Source organism: Solenopsis invicta, chromosome 16, assembly GCF_016802725.1.
Source record: "Solenopsis invicta isolate M01_SB chromosome 16, UNIL_Sinv_3.0, whole genome shotgun sequence".
NCBI lineage: Eukaryota > Metazoa > Arthropoda > Insecta > Hymenoptera > Formicidae > Solenopsis > Solenopsis invicta.
The window spans coordinates 16736371-16754483 of NC_052679.1; the positions used below are offsets into that span (position 1 = coordinate 16736371).

The following is an 18113-nucleotide window of genomic DNA, read 5'->3' on the forward strand; positions in this document are numbered from 1 at the left end:
ATATTATCAATTTTTTACTTCAATCATTTAACGGTCACTCCCGTAAGACTAGCCGGTATAGTATCTCGCCGGTGCCAACAAACTCGGTGATGGGAGATGGAAAGATCTTTCTCGCGCACGCGCATTCGAGCAATGCTACATAGGCTGTGTTCCGATATTAACTGCCAGTACTGAAAATGTATAGTATATGTGACGTGAACTATAAATTTTCAGTACTGCCAGTAAAAACGGAACACAGCCAAAGCCTCATCGACGCATAGTTTTGGTACTATAAGGGCCCTTATATTGGTTAAAGAAAGAAATGTTAAGGAAATTGTAAGGGAAAAGTTTCTATTAAATTTTTCTATTTAAATAGAATGCTGCTTAGAAAAAATAATGTGTATAAATACAATACATAATATAAATATATTGCAATAATTTTTTTTACGGAGGAGAACAAACTCTTCGCAAGGTCTCTTTAAAAGTGATAATCTTCCGATTCTCTCTCAAAAAGGGATAAGACGCCCTTAAGCCCATACTTTAGGCTTCAAGATGTGCAAGATTCAATGGGAGAAAACTCATAAACATCGTAGTGAGCGGTCTTGCGCGCAGAAACATCTCATGGTTGCACCAAAATCCGTCACTGAAACTTGCTAACTACGTCATATCACGCATGCGCACAAAAATCCCCTTTATGGGGAATATCTTTCCATCTCCCATCACTGAACAAACTCAAGGGGAGTCAAAAAAGTTTTTAACTACGCATCTCTAGATCTACCAGAGTGCGCCACTATCATGGGAAACGCCCATCGACATACAGAGGCTGCGTTCCGAAATTCACTGCCAGTACTGAAAATCTATAGTATACGTAACATGAACTATAGATTTTCAGTACTTGCAGTGTATATCGGAACGCAGACCAGAGGCTGCGTTCCGAAATTCACTGCCAGTACTGAAAATCTATAGTATACGTAACATGAACTATAGATTTTCAGTACTTGCAGTGTATATCGGAACGCAGCCAGAATGGACTGCTGATGACCGTGGTGGGGGTAGAAAGACACATAGAGTGAGAGGCAGACAATACGAAGAACGTTCGTTCTCTGTCTACTAAGTTTGATTGGTGTTGTGGCCCCAGCAACCAATCAGACTTAGTAGACAGAGAACGACGTTCTTCGTATTGTCTGCCTCTCACTCTATGTGTCTTTTTACCCCCACCACGGTCATCAGCAGTCCATTCTGGGCTGCGTTCAGATTCCCCACCAAGGTGCACCCAGACATCATTCTATCCTTGTTTAACATTTGGTAAACAACAAAGATAAAACGACATCACGGTGCACCCGGGTGAGGAATCTGAACGCAGCCCTGTATGTCGATGGAAACGCCTGACCGAAACATTTTAAGAACGTTTTAGAATTGAAAAATCTATGCCCTTACCGCCAGACGCCAATTTTGCTGTTTCATGTTTACCGAGTTTTGACAAACTTCCGTTTCCGTTTGTTGCGTTAGCTGTGTTTGGACCGTTTGGACACGTGGCGTCATACATTCGTATCATTCGCATCCTTTTCTGTTCAGAAGAATAAAAAGAAACTGCGTACATTGAGTAAGATTATTGATAAGATTATTAAAATAATTACTTTTTAAAATCAGAGATACCGCGAATATCTTAAAAAAAAATCCACGCATTTTCTACTTACATTTCCGTTTACAGATTAAGCACTCTTAAATTTCGAAATTTGGCATGTTAACTATTTAAAATTTAGGTAAGCAATAAGTCTACGTCGCGATATTCGTGTTTTCCTTCTGATATACTGCGCCTTAAAATATTTTACAAGTATGTATTTTCCATTCTATTCACAATATTTTCACAGTATTCAGGATGATGAGAGTTCTTGTAAAAGAAATTATTTAATTCATTAAAACAAAGTGTATTTGCATAAAACAAAAAATATTATTGATTCTATTTATTTCATTACAAAATCATAATGCTATATGGATATATGTTATTGTTTGTAGCAATAATAATGGATTCCATTCAAGAGCTATCAGCATTGGAAGAGGAAGCTAGACAGCTAGAGAAAAAGCTAGAGAAAGATAGATTAATATTGATAAAAAAGAAATGGCACATCGAACAAGAGAAGGAAAAGCAGCACAATGAACGAAAGTTAAAAATGATTGAAGAATATGAAAAACAGCGAGCTAAAAAACGAAGAATTGAAAACAAAAGGGAATACAGAAACAGTAGTCCACAAAGTATGCGATACAGAAGCAGTGATTCACGACAAAGTATGCGATACAGAAGGAGTAATTCACGAGAAAGTATGCGATACAGAAGAAGTAATTCACGAGAAAGTATGCGATACAGAAGGAGTAATTCACAAGAACGTACGCGATACAAAAGGAATAATTCACAAGAAAGTACACAACACAGAAGCAGTAGTTTACAACAAATTATGCAATACGGAAGCAGTAGTTCACAAAGTAATTTTTCAAGAAATCAGTATATATCAAGAGAAAAAGTATATATAGATCCAAATGATAGAATTTTTTCTAAAAGTTCAAGTAAAGTATTTTAATATTGTTACAATACTTATAATTCTAAAATTTAGAATAAAAAGTTTGTTCATATAATATTATTATTAATGGGAGATGTGACAATGGTTCCCATATGTCATTTAAATCGGAGTTTCTTTGTGACTTCCACTAAAGATTACGAATTTAAACATCTATGTATGTGGAATGTATAGGCTGAAATTTGCGACATATTATGAGTTTGCTCTTGCATGAAGCCATACAACATCCTGATATCATATGTTGATATAATTAAATTAAATATTTTCAACATAATGAAGAGTTGCAATTTCAACATTATGAAGAATTGCAATTTCAACATTATGAAGAATTGCAATTTCGTCGTAATGAAGACGTATGTATTACAATAATCTATACAATGAAATAATAAAAAAAAATGTTTGATTATAGACGAAGATTTTTGCCCAATATTCAAAGGAAATAAAATAAGTCCAACTCGAGAGACACGAACAATCACATTTTCGCAAGATAAATTGGGTACTTATATATTTAGTTTAAAAAATAAGTAATAATTTTTGTGCATTAATTATTTCGTATTATTAATTATAATATTGATTTTGTACGTATCTTTAAAACAATATTTATCATTTTATTTTATTTCTGCAATATAAAATAAAATCATATATCTAATATTTATCTTAATTTGCTGCTTACAATGAAAGGCAAATTAAATGCAACAACTGAGAAAATATTAAAAGAATTCTTACGGGCTATCTCAATTTCAGAGAAGCAGTTGTCAAATAAGAAGACTACTTATGGAGGAGATACTTCTACTTATGGAGGAGATACTTCTACTTATGGAGGAGATATTTCTACTTATGGAGGAGATACTTCTACTTATGGAAGAGATCCCATATACACATATAGAAGAGTTGATAAAAATTATTGGTGCGTATGGAATGAAACACACACATAAATGTGTGAAAGTCTTTACAGAAAAATTTTTTCCATAAGGGAACAATACTCAATATTTACATATTTTACAAATAATAAAAAAAACTGCAGTTTTTCAATAGTATATCAGTAATTTTTTTTGTGTTTTTGTGGTTTTTTCCGTAAAGGTTTCCATGCATTTATCTGGACAGAGAAAAACCTGAAAAGCGACATGATAGCTTTTTTCGGAAATGCTCAAAATTTCTGATGCACTAAGAAGGACCTTGTTTATTTCGGCTGGAATGTGAAAAGTCACTTTTGCGATCGGCTGTTAAAAACTGTTTTGTAAAATATATGACTTTATTTCACATTCCGACCGAAATAGATGAGGTCCTTAGTGTGCAGAGAGTTTTGAGCGTTCTCGAAAAAAGGCCATGTCGTCTCAGGTTCCTCTCTGGTCTGGATCTCGGTGGCATTTTTCTCCATTCCGGGCGCCGCGAGAAGCAGGGTCACGGTAATATGCCGTTTGTAACGCTACATCGCTATCGACATAGTTGACCTTGCTTCTCGCGGCGCGCAGCGCACGAAATGAGGGAAAAACGCCACCGAGATCCGGACTGTCTTTCAACAATCTTTGTTTAGTTAATTAACCGGTTAATCCATTGGAATTGACCAATCGCATTTATTATTTCACATAACAGGCAATACGATTGATCAATTCCAATGGACTACCTGGTTGGTTTTAACAAAGATTGGTGAAAGAAGTTTTATAGCCGGTATTCATAATCGATTCTTATTTCAAGATTGTCTTAAATAATATTTTAAGATGCTACTACGGTTTTCTGATTGGTTAATGACATCTTAAGATGATACTTGAAACGATCTTAAATATAAGAATCGAGTATGAATACCGGCTTATATTGAGTATTGCTACAGGGTGTCTCAGAATTAGCAAAGGTTTTTTTATGAGGGAATTCTTCGGGATATTCTAAGTCGAAAATTCTAATACGAAAATGTCGAGGTTGTAATACTTTTCAAATTGTAAATTATTAAAGTTATCCAATTGTAGCGTCTAGAATTCGCGTGTTCAGGCATGGCACATAGCACAGTAGTGAGGATGCCCTTGAACATTGGCTGACTTTCTACATATTAACTTAATTTTTCATATAATAATGAGACACTTTTAAACTTTATCTTGTTTATCAATGATTATTTAATTTAAGTTATTCATAAAGATTAATGTCAACCTAATGTTATGAAATGTAGCATTATCAAGCTATACATAAATTGAACTGTCAAAACTGAAATGAAGTCAACATACATTTGACAGTTTATTACGATGCTAAGTGCCATCCTTAAGCGTGCGAATTCTAGGTGCTACAATTGGACGACTAATAATTTATAATTGGAAAAGTATTATGTCCGCAACATTTTCGACTTAAAATATTTCAAAGAATTCTGAAATACCCTGTTATACATACATATATTGAATATTGTTTATACATACTTATGCGTGTACCTTATATAAATAAGATATTTTATGGCTGGTATCATAGTCGATTCTTATTTCAGGATCGTCTTAAATAATATTTTAAGCTAATACGGCTTTCTGATATTGGTTAATGACATCTTAAGATGACATTTAGGATGATCTTAAATATAAGAATAAACTATGAATACCATCTATATTGAGTATTGCTTTTATACATATACGTATACCCTGCTTAAAAAGTCGAATAAGAAATGATAGAAACATAGAAATTTGATATAAACCTATAAGTTAGATAAAATTATATAAGATTTTGATTAAATTTTTATATGTTTCTGTTATTTCTTATCCGGTTTTTTACTTTTTAAGCAGGGTTGAGTATTACTTATACGCATTTCCCAAGCAGAACAGGGAGTTATCACGATGTCAAAATAATGTCAAAGTCATTGCAAAATAATCATAAAAAGTTACTTTTTGATCAATCACAATTCACTTTGATGTCATTTTGACATTTATTGTGACTCGTTGTTCTGCTTGGGTTATGCGTGTACCTTATATCTTATATAAATAAGATTAAAAAAATGGGTATAAAAAATCTATATAAAAAAAATTATGAAAAAATATTTCAAATAAGAGTCTATTGCTTAGAAGGCGAATATATATATGGCATTAATTTATATTAATTTATATTAACATGATCTTTTATATTTTTATAGCATTTTTTAGAATATTGCAATCAATGTTTTTTTGAAATCAAATTAAATATGATTTTTGAAAAATACTTTTTTAAATTTCTCTCTAAAAAGGAAAAGAATAATTTTACACATGAAAATGTTAACGCAAAATATCAAAAAATTAAGGAGATGCTGGAGTGACGACCGAACTCACTCGACGTCGGTATTACAGATTTTTCTTCAACGGAAAATCAAGCGGTACGCGGTCGCGCGTGGGGCGTAGGATAAGAGAAATAGACCAGGCGAGCAGCCTAGCCTTTTTTGACAAGCGCACTCGTGAATACGTAGTGTTGCGCTTAGATAACTTAAAATTTATCTAAAAATAAGATAAATTACGTGTAAATGTATCTTAAATAAGATAAATTACGTATCTTAGATAAGATAAATTATGTGTAAATGTATCTTAGATAGGACAAAGATGATTTAATTTTAATTTATCTAGGTAAAAGATAAAAATTATATAGTTTTATCTAAAAAAACAATTTAGGATAGGAAATATGGTCATATTTTTATTTCTAAATTAATATTTTTAAAAACAAAAGTTCTTTAAATTATATTGACAAATTATACTATGAAATCATTGGTGTGGAATTATAGGGGAGAGTGGGGTAAATCGGACCTAGCTGCAGTTTTTGCTTTCTATAAGACGCAAATAAAATCCGATTGTAAAACTGAAGGTGCCAATAGAAAGATAATTTAATTTCCTTCATTTTTGCTTTAGACCATTTTGACGTATCTCTCATCTGTGTTGAATTATAACGGAAAATGTAAAAACGTTTTTTCCGATCCGATTTGGAACTACTGGTTTCAAATCGGACCACCCCCTGGTCCAAATCGGACACTTCCATTTTTATCAGCTTTTAAATAAAATTTCAAAAGATTATAATGTATTTTTGTTAGTATTGAATAAAAACGAACAATTTGACAGTACAAAATAAAAATTTTATTAAAAAAAGAACAAATTAGTAACAGTTTATATAGTTAAACTTTTCTTGGTCATATTATGATATTGTTATTATATAATTAAAGTTGAAATCAATAAAATTCAATTATTCTGAGTCTGATGACTCATAATATTTTACTAATTTAACATTTCTAGGACCAGATTTGGTCGGCTGATTACCAGTGCTACGATCAGGTTGCAAACGACGTAAAAGTCCGATTTAGACAAAAGTCTTCAAACTTTGGAACAATTTTTACAATAAACCGCAAAAGAGATCACAAAATAATTTATATTTTTTAATTCTACACTTTTTAATTATCTTAAATCAATTATTTTTCAAATTTTTAACACCTTTTAAATAATGATTTACAAGAATTTTCTTTTTTAAAAAAATTTTCACACGATGGCTGAAAATACATATTCGCGTCTATTCTGTGAATGATAGACAGAGAACAGAGAACTACCAAACTGCTGTCACATGTTCGGTGTCTTATAAGGACTTTACATTATAAATGATAAGCAAATCGGCTTAACCATATTCATTTAAATTAAAAAGGTCCGATTTGGAACACGGTCCGATTTACCCCACTCTCCCCTACTAAATTAATTATACTAACAAAATTAATTATATTAATAAAAAATATTTCTTTGTAAATCTGAGGGTGAGCGATGCTCGCTCTTCCTATCTGAAAAAATGCATTACATTGATACTCGAATTCTCGAAGTTGATTGTTGTCGCTTTTCTGATGTGCTGATTGGTTCTCATTCAGCGCTTACTTCGTGAATGGTTGTCATCACGGAGATCGCGTATTTTGATTTTTTTTTTTTTTTTTTTTTTTTCCTGGTTGGAGAGCTGGTGCCTTCAGCCAAATTTTTCGGCTATATGGCAGTCACTTTTTCTATGAAATTTTTCTCTTGGCCTATATAATTTTTTCAATCTTAATAAATTTATAAATACAGTCCAATGTTTTCCATCTTCCTTTTTTGACTATGTGTATTGAAGGGTTGACAGTATAATATTAAATTTGTAATTTATATAAAATTATATAATATCAAAAATTCTGTAGCGCGTGTTTGTTTTGTCTAATATATGTAAAAAAATCTAAAACCTCTGTGTTGCTCTGTGTACAGCAAATGTTGTCACGAGTCGATTGCAGAAACTAATAAACTATAATTTCATATATTTTTTTTCGTTTTTTTTTTATATAAAATTGTTGCCTCCATCCTCCGTTATTGTCTATACTTTAATTCTGGAGAAGGATTTTTTAATTTGTTTCTTCAGTAAAAAGATCTGTATCTGTGAAAATATTCGCATGTAGGAATCGGTCCAGCATCCCCTTAATAGATTATGAAATGTATAATATATTAGATTATACTAACCTATCTTCTTTAACAATATTTGTGTACGTTTGATATTATTTACGTGCTTTGTTTCCTTTTTTTTTTCTTCGAAACGTTAATTATGTAAACATATTTCCTTGATAGCTCTATGACTTTAATATTTTTTAATATCTCCTACGAAGATTTGTGAAAGCTGATCAACGGTCTTTAAGGGCGACTAGATGGTTCAAAATCGAAAATGAAACTTGTATAGATTCTTGGAATTACTTGATTATTTTTGCTTCTTTTTTTTAGAAATTGATTTGATTTTTGTGTAACGACTCTATATAAGGAGCATTTTTCTCAGGTAGACATTTCATTCATTAATGTTTTATGTGTTTAATTTTTATTTACTAAATTTTGTAGCATTTATACAGTTTATCCAATATATCAAAAAATGTTCTCATAAATGAATAAATAAGTGAATAATTTTGCATAGACCAAATATAGCATCAAATTTTTTGAAAAACTGTTATCAGATTGAAGAATTTACTTTTAACTTTTGAAAATTACGAGAAAATAAAACTTTCAACATTGACAAGAGAAAAAAATTTATAATTAAATTTAAATATGAATATACATATATTTCTTGCACACATTTATGTGTGCATCTTATGTAAATAAGAAACTGAAAAAAATAACGTAAATATATTAATTTTAAAAAAAGTAAAGAGTATTGTAGCTTTCTTCTGTGTATATTATCTGTAATGTTTTAAATTTATTTTGTTATTCAAGTTTTTTACAATCTTTTAAATGTTATTTAAAATGTAAAAATACACTGTTTAAAACAATTAGAACATTTTTTTTAAATGTATATATGCTGTAGTAGATTTAATTATTACATTTGGTTAATATGAATTGCAACTATTACATATTAGAAATTATATTTTAAATAAATAATTTAAAGACATGTATAAAGAAAAATCCTTAGTGAATAGATTAGACTATGTATTAATATTTTGATATAATAATATACATTTTTTTACTAAACTTATAATATCTTCATTACAACATTTACAGTGCGAAGATGTTCATGATTCAAGTAGAAAGTCATTTGGTGAAAAATTTATAGGAAATCAGGTAAACTTTGTGTAACAGGTAAGAAAATATGTATTATAAATTTATTAATAATTTTATATATTTTCAGTTTAATAAAAATATTATGTATATGTATATTGAATATCATGTGTGGTTACTGTTAAACGAAAGAATCTTCTATTTTATTTTATTAAATACTTATTAAACATAAATTTATCTATTGTTAATATCTAAAAATTTTGAAAATTACAGAACTTTTTTATAAATTTGACATTTAAAATTATGATTAATGAAATACTTATTTGAATCTGAATAATTTATCTATCCTATATTTGTATTATGGATAAATGGATTAAAGTTGTTTGTTTTAATTTACATTTTTGAATGTAATTTTTAAGAAATTACACGTACATGAACAAAACAATGAAATATTTATTCATGGATAAATATTTCATTGTTCTGTTTATGTGTAACTTTAAAAATCACATTTAAAAATGTAAATTATATGGATATAAAGTTGTATTATATGGATATAAAATTGTATATGTGCATCCACTGGCAAAATGTTACACGACGTTCGTAATCAGCTTCCAAAAGTTCTCGAGTTAAAATCAAATAATATGGATGAAGTTTTTGTTCTTTCAGAATCTGCTGTATTGAAGACCATACAACTCCAGACGTGTTTGCTAATTCGCGTTGACTGACACGTGGATTTACTTCAACTCCCGCGAGAATATTAACACTATTATCATAATTAACCACTGGTTTTACTTTTTGTTTTTCAATTGTATTTAATTGATTATGTATACGTAAACGATTTTCTAAAAGATGAGATGCCATATGCGATTTTTGAATACCATAATGTTCTAAAAATAATTGCGCTGCACGTTGATAATTTTTTTTGCAATCTTTCAGAATTAACGTATTAACTTCCACGTCAAAACGAGCCATAATTATCGAACGTGATAGTATGAAAACCAGCTCGAAACTAAATAAATACTATGTATTTAGTTAGTTTTGAGCTGGTTTTCATGCTATCAAGCCGATAATCATGGCTCGTTTTAACATGGAAGTTAATATCTTGTTTTATATATAATTATTTAAATATTTAAGAAATAAATAAGCAAAAATGTGTTAATTTTTTTAATTATTGAATTTAAATCTGGTAGTATTTGAAAATTTTATAGTTTTATATTTTTAAAAATTTATTTGCGTATTTGTACTAAATAATTGTTAAATCTAATTTTGTAAATCTTGTTTTAATTACAAATATATTATAACAATCTTAGTTAAATTATTTAGATATTTTTTTAAATATTTAAACAATTGCAGTTAGATTTTAAGTAAGTTATTAATAATATATTAACAGTTATTCTAGTTCATACAAGTCAATCGTGCATCGAGATGATCGAAGAGACAATGATGACAATAGATACAGTCACGACAGGTTAATCACAATTTTATTATTAAATAAGAAAATTAATAGGAATTAATAAATTGCATAATAATATGTTTCCAAAATTTTATAATAAATATTTATATTAAATCTTACTCTTTTTTTTCTTAAACTTCTCTTAATTTTTAGGAAAAACTGAGAAAAATTTGTTATAAAAAGTTTAATCTTAACAGTTTTAATAAATCTTGATTTTATATGATATATTTGTGTTTTATACGTAAATAATACAAGAGATTTTTATTATGTTTCAGAAGACGAGGTAAGTTAGCAAAAAAAGAGATAAAGATAGAAGACAGCATAAAGGATAAAAACAGCATAAAGGAAGATAAAGATACAAACGAAAGCAGAGGTACAAATTCATTGCATGAAAGTAGCTGCAGTACATCTGTTCAAAATCATTCAAGATCTCATCACAGGTAAAAATAAAACTCAATTATTGAGCTTAAAAGAAAAATTATTAAAGAAATGAGAATATATATATATATATGAAAAACTGAAAAAATTTAGAACTCGAAAAATAGTTCAAATAAATATATATTCTGAAATGTTTAGAGTTAAGCAAATGATTGTAGAACCGTTCATGGAACCTGTACATTGTATACAATGGAATAAAAATTTTTTTGGGATTTATAATCAAGATATAATTTAAATATAATAAGTAAAATATAACAGGAATATAAAAAGGTATCTTCTTTATATTTAAGAAGTAGAAGTCATTTGACGACCAGTGAAGTTGGAGGAAGAATCGACGACGGCAAAAAAAAATTTTCATCTGGAAGAAATTATAATCCACCACGCGAAGAGTATCGCGCATCTTCAAGATCATCCATGAAGTATTCGATTTCTAATCCTGTAATCTTCTACAATCCCAGCATGGTAAGTAAGTCAATTTTGATATTCAGAAAAGAAAATTGATTAAATTTTGTTGTAGTCACACAATGTTGAAAAGAATACAAAATGTAAAGGATTGGACAGTAAATGACATAATATCAAGTAATTTATCAATTATTTAAAGTAATAGTAATGAGAGCGAATGGGACTAGTCTATATACGTTTCTTAGATGATAAAGAATGCTCTGCAATTTCTGCTACAAATTACGTGTATACGGAATATGGATTCACGACCTGTCACGAGTCCATTGCTCTTACCCGACATCTCAAATATTTAAATAAATAAATAAATTTTTTATAATAAATTATAGTAATTATAATAAATTTTAATAGGAATTAAAATATCTAAAAACGATCAAAAAGGTCTGTGAAAGTTAACGCGGTTTTCAGTACATAATAACTGTGTGTCCTTCATTGATAATGACATCAACTGTGTTTACTTCATCAAGGTTTGGAACTTAAGGAACTTATTGAAGAAAGCTCAAATTTGAACTGAAATTGTTATAACATCTTGTGTTTTTTTTTTTTTTTTTTTTTTTTTGTATAAAAGTTTTGAATTAGTTAATACCTTAATGGCCTTTTTAATGATCGTTTTTTAAATAACTACTACTATTTCTACAAACTGATGTTTGTTTCAGGATTTACTCAGACCGATGCATGTACCGATGCCGATGCCGATGCCGATGCCGATGCCGATGCAGATGCAGATGCCGATGCAGATGCCAATGCCGGAGCCCGGAAGACAGGCACCCATACTTATGCCCATCTATCCAAGATTTTTATCTGCGCCATTTGCACCGCTGAATATGTATCGATGTAGACAACCTTCTCCTAGTAAGCTTGTATTATATAATTAACATATGTTCAAATTAATACAAATCAAATAAAATTTTACAGGATTTAACAATGTCAGAGGAACTAGGACCAGTACTAATCAAAACTATAAGAAGAATACATTTTAATTTTAATAACACTCTTAATATGGATGAATATTATACAATTGTTTATCGTTTATCACAACAATTATATGTTTTATCTAAATTTTTGTAATTTCTACAATATATAGCGTACATCCGGAATTTTATTAATAAGTTTCTATATCTATTCTTCAGGAGGAATAGAGTTAATATTTAATAATTAATATTTAATAATACGAGATATTACTTAATCTTGTTTAATTTAGAATTGTGTTATGACTGAAAATTAATTTGGCGCGCAGTTCATTGAACTTGAGAAAAGTATATAAAATCACACAGACAATACAAGCATGAAGACCTAGCTACGACTGTAGAAGGCATTCTTGTTCAATTTGTATTGATACAGCAACGGTCAAAATATCTCTATTACTTTTAAGTTTTCATATGTTTAAATAATTGGAAACAATTTTTACTTACAATAATAATATAGACGTAATTAAGAACTTTATAATGATTGACTAAAAATACTCATTTTTATATGTATATGTAGCACAATTGTAATAAAGTACAAATGAAAAAAAGATTTTATGAACTCGCCTTATATTTTTTTATTCAAGGTCTCTTATCTATTCATGAAATTGAAGATTGGAATCAAATTTGAAACTTAATGGTAAATTTGCTTTCGATCATAAACATCCCATTATAAATGTATAATAATATAATTTTCAAGATTTTATATTGTCTCTGAATCCTTATAGTTGAAATTCTACGAAATTATGATTTTATAATTCATGAAATTTAAATTAATGTCACTGTCACCGATATATTAATTCTCTTGATATTTTAATCGATCGTTAAGTGTTCAAATTTTTATAATTCGTGAATTTGACGTTTTGCAGTTTGAAGTATCGATGGTCGGTAAATTTTTCTACGTCGATGGCGATGTCGACAATTGTCAACGTCAAAACACTCCAGTGTTTTAAAGCAAGTGAGGTAAACATTAAGCAATAATTAGCATCTGCATGCTCAATAGAGACACGATCCAACGGAAACGGAGTTTTGCTTACATGCTCAAAATACACGTGACAGTCACACGTTAAATCGCAAAAACAAGATGAGAGCTATATTAATATTCGACCATCTAAATGATGTGTTGTTTGTAAAATGCAATAAAAAATTTGCCAGCCACATTCTAAAGTTGGCGAGGCTGCAGGGACTGCTTAGTGACGATAAGGTAATTTTTTTGTTTCAAATTCTTCATTAGATGATGAAATTTTAGATGCTTTCAACCTGTCCTTCCAGGTTATGCGATGTTCACTGGATTTTTATTTCTGTTATAGATGTTATATAAATGTTTGATAACAATAACATAATAATTAATCTTAAAATTCACACTCTCTTAAAGTTGTATAGTTATTCTCATGAATATTTGAAGAAGTAAGAATGGAAAGATTATTTAAAAATCACATTAATATAACATTAAACTTTTTGTTCAATAAAGTAATGTTAATTTACAGAGTCATAATAAGCACTTTTTGTAGGATGCCACGGACTTGGAAAATTCTGTACCAAGTCCCAATATCATAATGCAGTTGTTTTCACCCATAGTTACCTCGCAACATGTGATGGCTTCACAGTTCAGAAACTCCTATACTTCCATGAAGTTCCAAGATGGAACTAATATGGTGTTTGATGAGTACATTGGCTATACTTTTATGTATATTGCTGCAAAAGAGGTAGAGCTTATGAGACGTACACTGGGAGTTTGCGTATCCATTGTACGACATGTTTGTGGTCCAGACATTGCAATGTTAGTATGCAACTAATAGATTAGTTGATATAATACAATAGATTAAATAATGAAGCAAATGTAAAAAAATGTTTATAATTATGTAGAACATATTTAGTACAATAGATTATAATGATAATTTTCTTATATTTCTTTAAGAAGACTATGAATTTAACAGATAATTTTTATTATCTTTTATTATCTCTTTAATAAAAACTCTACAGTATTTAATTTGCACTATGCATTGTAGACAGTGATTGTTAATAAAATAATTACGATTAGAGCTGGATAATCATTTTGTTCTAATTTTCTTTGTAGATTGAAGACTAACTGGCAGAAGATGTGTCTAGTGTCTTCGCTACTAGATGCGTGGTCTAATCTAAGAAACAGTGAACAGAGCATGTTGACAGAGGCAGTGGAGCAATTGTCCGTGAACGCGGAAGTGGCATCTTCGGTTCTTAAAGTGCTGCATGATGCCTGTGACAAACTGAAGAATTCACAGCCTGAATTCAGCAACCTGCACTTGCTGCTCCTAGTGGGCTCCAAGTTTCTGTCACTGTACTCCAGCAAGAATGCTCATGATTTATGCGCTTCGGACATTCTGTTGATGATCCTGCTGTGCTGGGTGGTGAATAAAAAGCGAAAACACGATCAATCAGAAAGCAGTGATGATTGCTATGATAGTGACATCTTGTTACCAGAGAACAATGCTTCGAGAAGTGATGAAACAAAATTGAACTTTGGAGCTAAGCTGGCCACTCCTACTTCAGAAGATATTACGGATCTCTTTAGTAGGTTTATGCAGTATAGTCGTTTTTGAGAGTGGAATATGTCTTTGATATAACTGAAAATTTTTACTGAGCCAAGGATAAATTTGTAATCAAAATAGATTATAAATAATCATTCTACTTTCGTTGTAGGAGGTTCCAGGGAATCTTCTGTAAACGAAGGTCTCTCATCCTTAAGCGATGATGACCTCTACAGCCAATCACTCCTTCTTGGCTGCCAGCATAACTACACGGCTAATGCAGTTCACATCTTTGAGTTATCAGATTCCATTAATTTGATAACAATCGTTGAAGCTACGAATCTTTCCATTTCCTCAGGATTATGCGATAGTTTTCATTATTTAAATCTAATAAATCTGCAGTTTCAACGGGATATCGATGAATTAAAAGCACCCTTCGAGAATCTCGATATGGCAATTAAAAAGGTGTTGGAGGGAATTAAAAAGAATCGTTTTAATGTCGGAAACGATGTGGATATGTGTCAAAAAAGGTTGCAAACAAAATGGGACTTTGTCCGAAAAAAGTACAGCGATCTTTTGCGTTTGAGAGAGACCGAAGTGGTCCTGCAGATTGAAGCCAATACTTCTGGCTTCATAGAAACTCTGAAAGAATTATTGCGTTTGACCTGTTTTGACAGAAACTTTCTGAAACAAGGAGTTGATGTTCTAACAACAGTTGGCAAACTAGTCAGGCAAAAGTTAAATGATTTCAGTGATTTTCTGAAAGTCAAAGCCCTAAAAAACTTCACGCTAGGATCATATCCTTTTCTAAAGAACTTGAAGAAATATGATTTTGTGCTTCTTTTCCTATTTGAATAATTTTTAAAATGTTTTGTAAAGTTTGTATTCTTTAAATCTATTATTTTCAAGATTGTTATAAAAATTCTTTGTTTATAGAATTTATCTAAATTCTTTTTAATTAGCACATTACACATGCAACTTTTTTATTTAATATGCCTCCTTAATGTTATTTGTTTTTCCACAAGAACTTCCCTAACTATCAACAAGTATCTTGAGGAGTTTCCAGGTCTAGTGCACTTCATCTACATCGATAGAAGTACTCACAGACTTGTGGCGCCCACACTGGACTTCACGAGTACAGAAACGCTCGCTCTCACGATGAAAAAAGTGAGTCTACCAAGACAATTATTAATCATCTTAAAATTATTTTATTATTAAATTCAATCATTGAATTTAATCATACAGCATATAACTCATGCACTGGTTCGTGATAATTAGATATGTAATTAGAATAAATTTATATAAAAATATTTCTTTGTTTTTATATATAGATTTGGAACATGGTCAAGCAAAGCAGAATGCATTTACAAGAAGGTCATCTATCAGTTATGTGGAAGGATACAACATTCAACTATTCCTACTTTTTGTGGTTTGAGGACAATTCGGTATATGCAGTTTTATTTATATTTAAAAACATAAACATACGAGTATATTAAAAGATTTTATCTATTTTTCCATGACTATTTTACATTTTAATAGAAAACTAAATTTTCCATTACAAGATACTTTACTTTATGTCAAAGCAACATATAAAATGTATAAGGAATAGGTATATGTATACACAGATATACAATAGATTATAATCATCTATTTTCATATTTGTAGGGATGTTCACCACCAAAATGCAAAGTCTATCTTAATTACGTCATGAAAAATTTCCCAGTACCGGGCATTCTTTGTGGAGACTATTACAGGTTATACTTTAAATTACAATTTTTAAATATTTTTCGTTTATATTTTCCTATTATTAAAAATATAAAAATAATTTTATTATCAAAAGGATAGTGTATTAATAAACATATAAAATATAGAACAAAGTTTATATGTCACAAAATCTTTTTTTTTTTTTAGAAAATTGACCGAAACATGCTTCCCAAAACTCTCACCAAATAAAGTACGAATCTATGAATTATACTGCGTACACTTGGGGCTGACTACGTCGACCTGCGTTTTGGAACATTCCCGCAGACTGGCAGCTACCATCTGGGAGGTCACCGGGGTGCCGAACAATCTTGCTGATATATTCTAAAGTTACATTCTCTCAAAAATTTACAATTTTAATTTGATTCTCTAAATTTCTTAATGTCATTGTTGGACTTCTATATACATCCTCAATTTTAAATTTTCTAAGAGTATCTTTTAAGATATTCGAATTTCTGTGATATTTAGAGATACCTAAACTCTCTTACACGTTTCCACAATTTTTGGATTTCTTCACTTTTTGATATTTTTTTTCTCTTTGGCTGTAAATTATAAACTTTTTTTAAATTCCCAAAAAATGAAATAGAAATCCATAATTGTAATTGTAACATTTTCATATTAATATAAAATGTCATATCGATAATAGATTAACAACGTAAACTTTTATTTATTTAAAATTTTATATTTGTTTTTATCACAACGCTAGATACATCCTGTTTGCAGTTTAAAAATGAATTAGGATATTATTAATTATATAATTATTATCAATTGTTTATTTATACAACACAAAATGAAATAACAATCATTTTGCGCTCTTTATTTACAAAATATCTTTAATAATTAGTGCATATTAACTACAAGCTTACAGATTTTGTAATACAACATGTTCAACTCTTCATACAAATATTTAATGGCACAATAAACATTATAAAACGAATGACAAACATGAAATAAGAAATAAAATGTAGGTAATTGATATTCTTCCAAATCTTTAATTAAGTTTTCTTGAATTTTTTCGCAAAATTTAAGGCACCTATAAAGAGAATAATTGAAAATCGCATCTAATCGCCGAGTAAACGTATTCTCTCAAGAAATTCAAGCGCATCTTCTATTTAGATTTCTCTTAAGCCTTTTAAAGTTAGTAACTTTCGTCTTCTTTCTCAATGTTTAGATTTTCTTTATTTTCCTTCTTGCACTTTTCATAATACTAGAATCTCTCTTTTTCCCTTGTTCTTTCAGATTCTTTCAAACATTCGAATTTTTAAATGTCTAAAGTTTGACAAAGTCTGAAAGCGTGATTTTTCCAGGATTGGTTTCTTCACTCAAATATCCAATGACGCCATTGCTTTGTTGCATTTCTCCAGATTTGTCTTTTTTGTTACCTGGCTGATAGACCTGGGATAAAATTAAGTACTATTGAAATAAACAATTTTACTCTATTTACATCAATAAAATTTTATTTGTTATCCATTTATTTGAAACTTGAAAAAAAATTTTTTGTTTACGTCGAAGAAACAATTAAT

At 29.7% G+C, this 18113-nt stretch overlaps 3 protein-coding genes across 8 annotated transcripts in view; 2 read left to right on the top strand and 1 right to left on the bottom strand.

Annotated features, from left to right (window-relative positions):
* Window positions 1-1274: 1274 nt before the first annotated feature.
* LOC105203035 (PH domain-containing protein DDB_G0287875) lies at window positions 1275-13349 on the top strand. Of its 5 annotated transcripts, none has more exons than XM_026133692.2 (10): window positions 1290-1582; window positions 1691-1813; window positions 1996-2460; window positions 2962-3048; window positions 3297-3459; window positions 10398-10475; window positions 10736-10900; window positions 11189-11360; window positions 12014-12209; window positions 12273-12459. In XM_026133692.2, exons 3-10 carry the CDS (start codon window positions 2004-2006, stop codon window positions 12335-12337), a joined length of 1383 nt encoding a protein of 460 aa, XP_025989477.1. In that variant the 5' UTR covers window positions 1290-1582; window positions 1691-1813; window positions 1996-2003; the 3' UTR covers window positions 12338-12459. The 5 variants fall into 5 exon arrangements, with proteins under 5 accessions (XP_039314451.1, XP_025989478.1, XP_025989476.1 ...); XM_039458515.1 differs by having other exon boundaries at window positions 1295-1582; window positions 1691-1742; XM_039458517.1 differs by lacking the exons at window positions 1691-1813; window positions 12273-12459 and adding an exon at window positions 13192-13349 and having other exon boundaries at window positions 1275-1582.
* On the top strand, window positions 13291-17527 carry LOC105203039 (Hermansky-Pudlak syndrome 1 protein homolog). Of its 2 annotated transcripts, none has more exons than XM_011171768.3 (8): window positions 13291-13526; window positions 13834-14102; window positions 14400-14872; window positions 15002-15626; window positions 15852-15996; window positions 16161-16274; window positions 16495-16583; window positions 16741-17527. In XM_011171768.3, exons 1-8 carry the CDS (start codon window positions 13407-13409, stop codon window positions 16916-16918), a joined length of 2013 nt encoding a protein of 670 aa, XP_011170070.1. In that variant the 5' UTR covers window positions 13291-13406; the 3' UTR covers window positions 16919-17527. The 2 variants fall into 2 exon arrangements, with proteins under 2 accessions (XP_011170070.1, XP_011170071.1); XM_011171769.3 differs by having other exon boundaries at window positions 15876-15996.
* The window catches only part of LOC105203038 (BRISC complex subunit FAM175B), a 30300-nt gene continuing 29535 nt past the window's right edge, over window positions 17349-18113 (bottom strand). Inside the window, exon 8 of the mRNA XM_011171765.3 lies at window positions 17349-17985. Coding sequence (XP_011170067.1) covers window positions 17913-17985 — 73 coding nt within the window. The 3' untranslated portion in view covers window positions 17349-17912. The remainder of the gene's footprint in view (window positions 17986-18113) is intronic.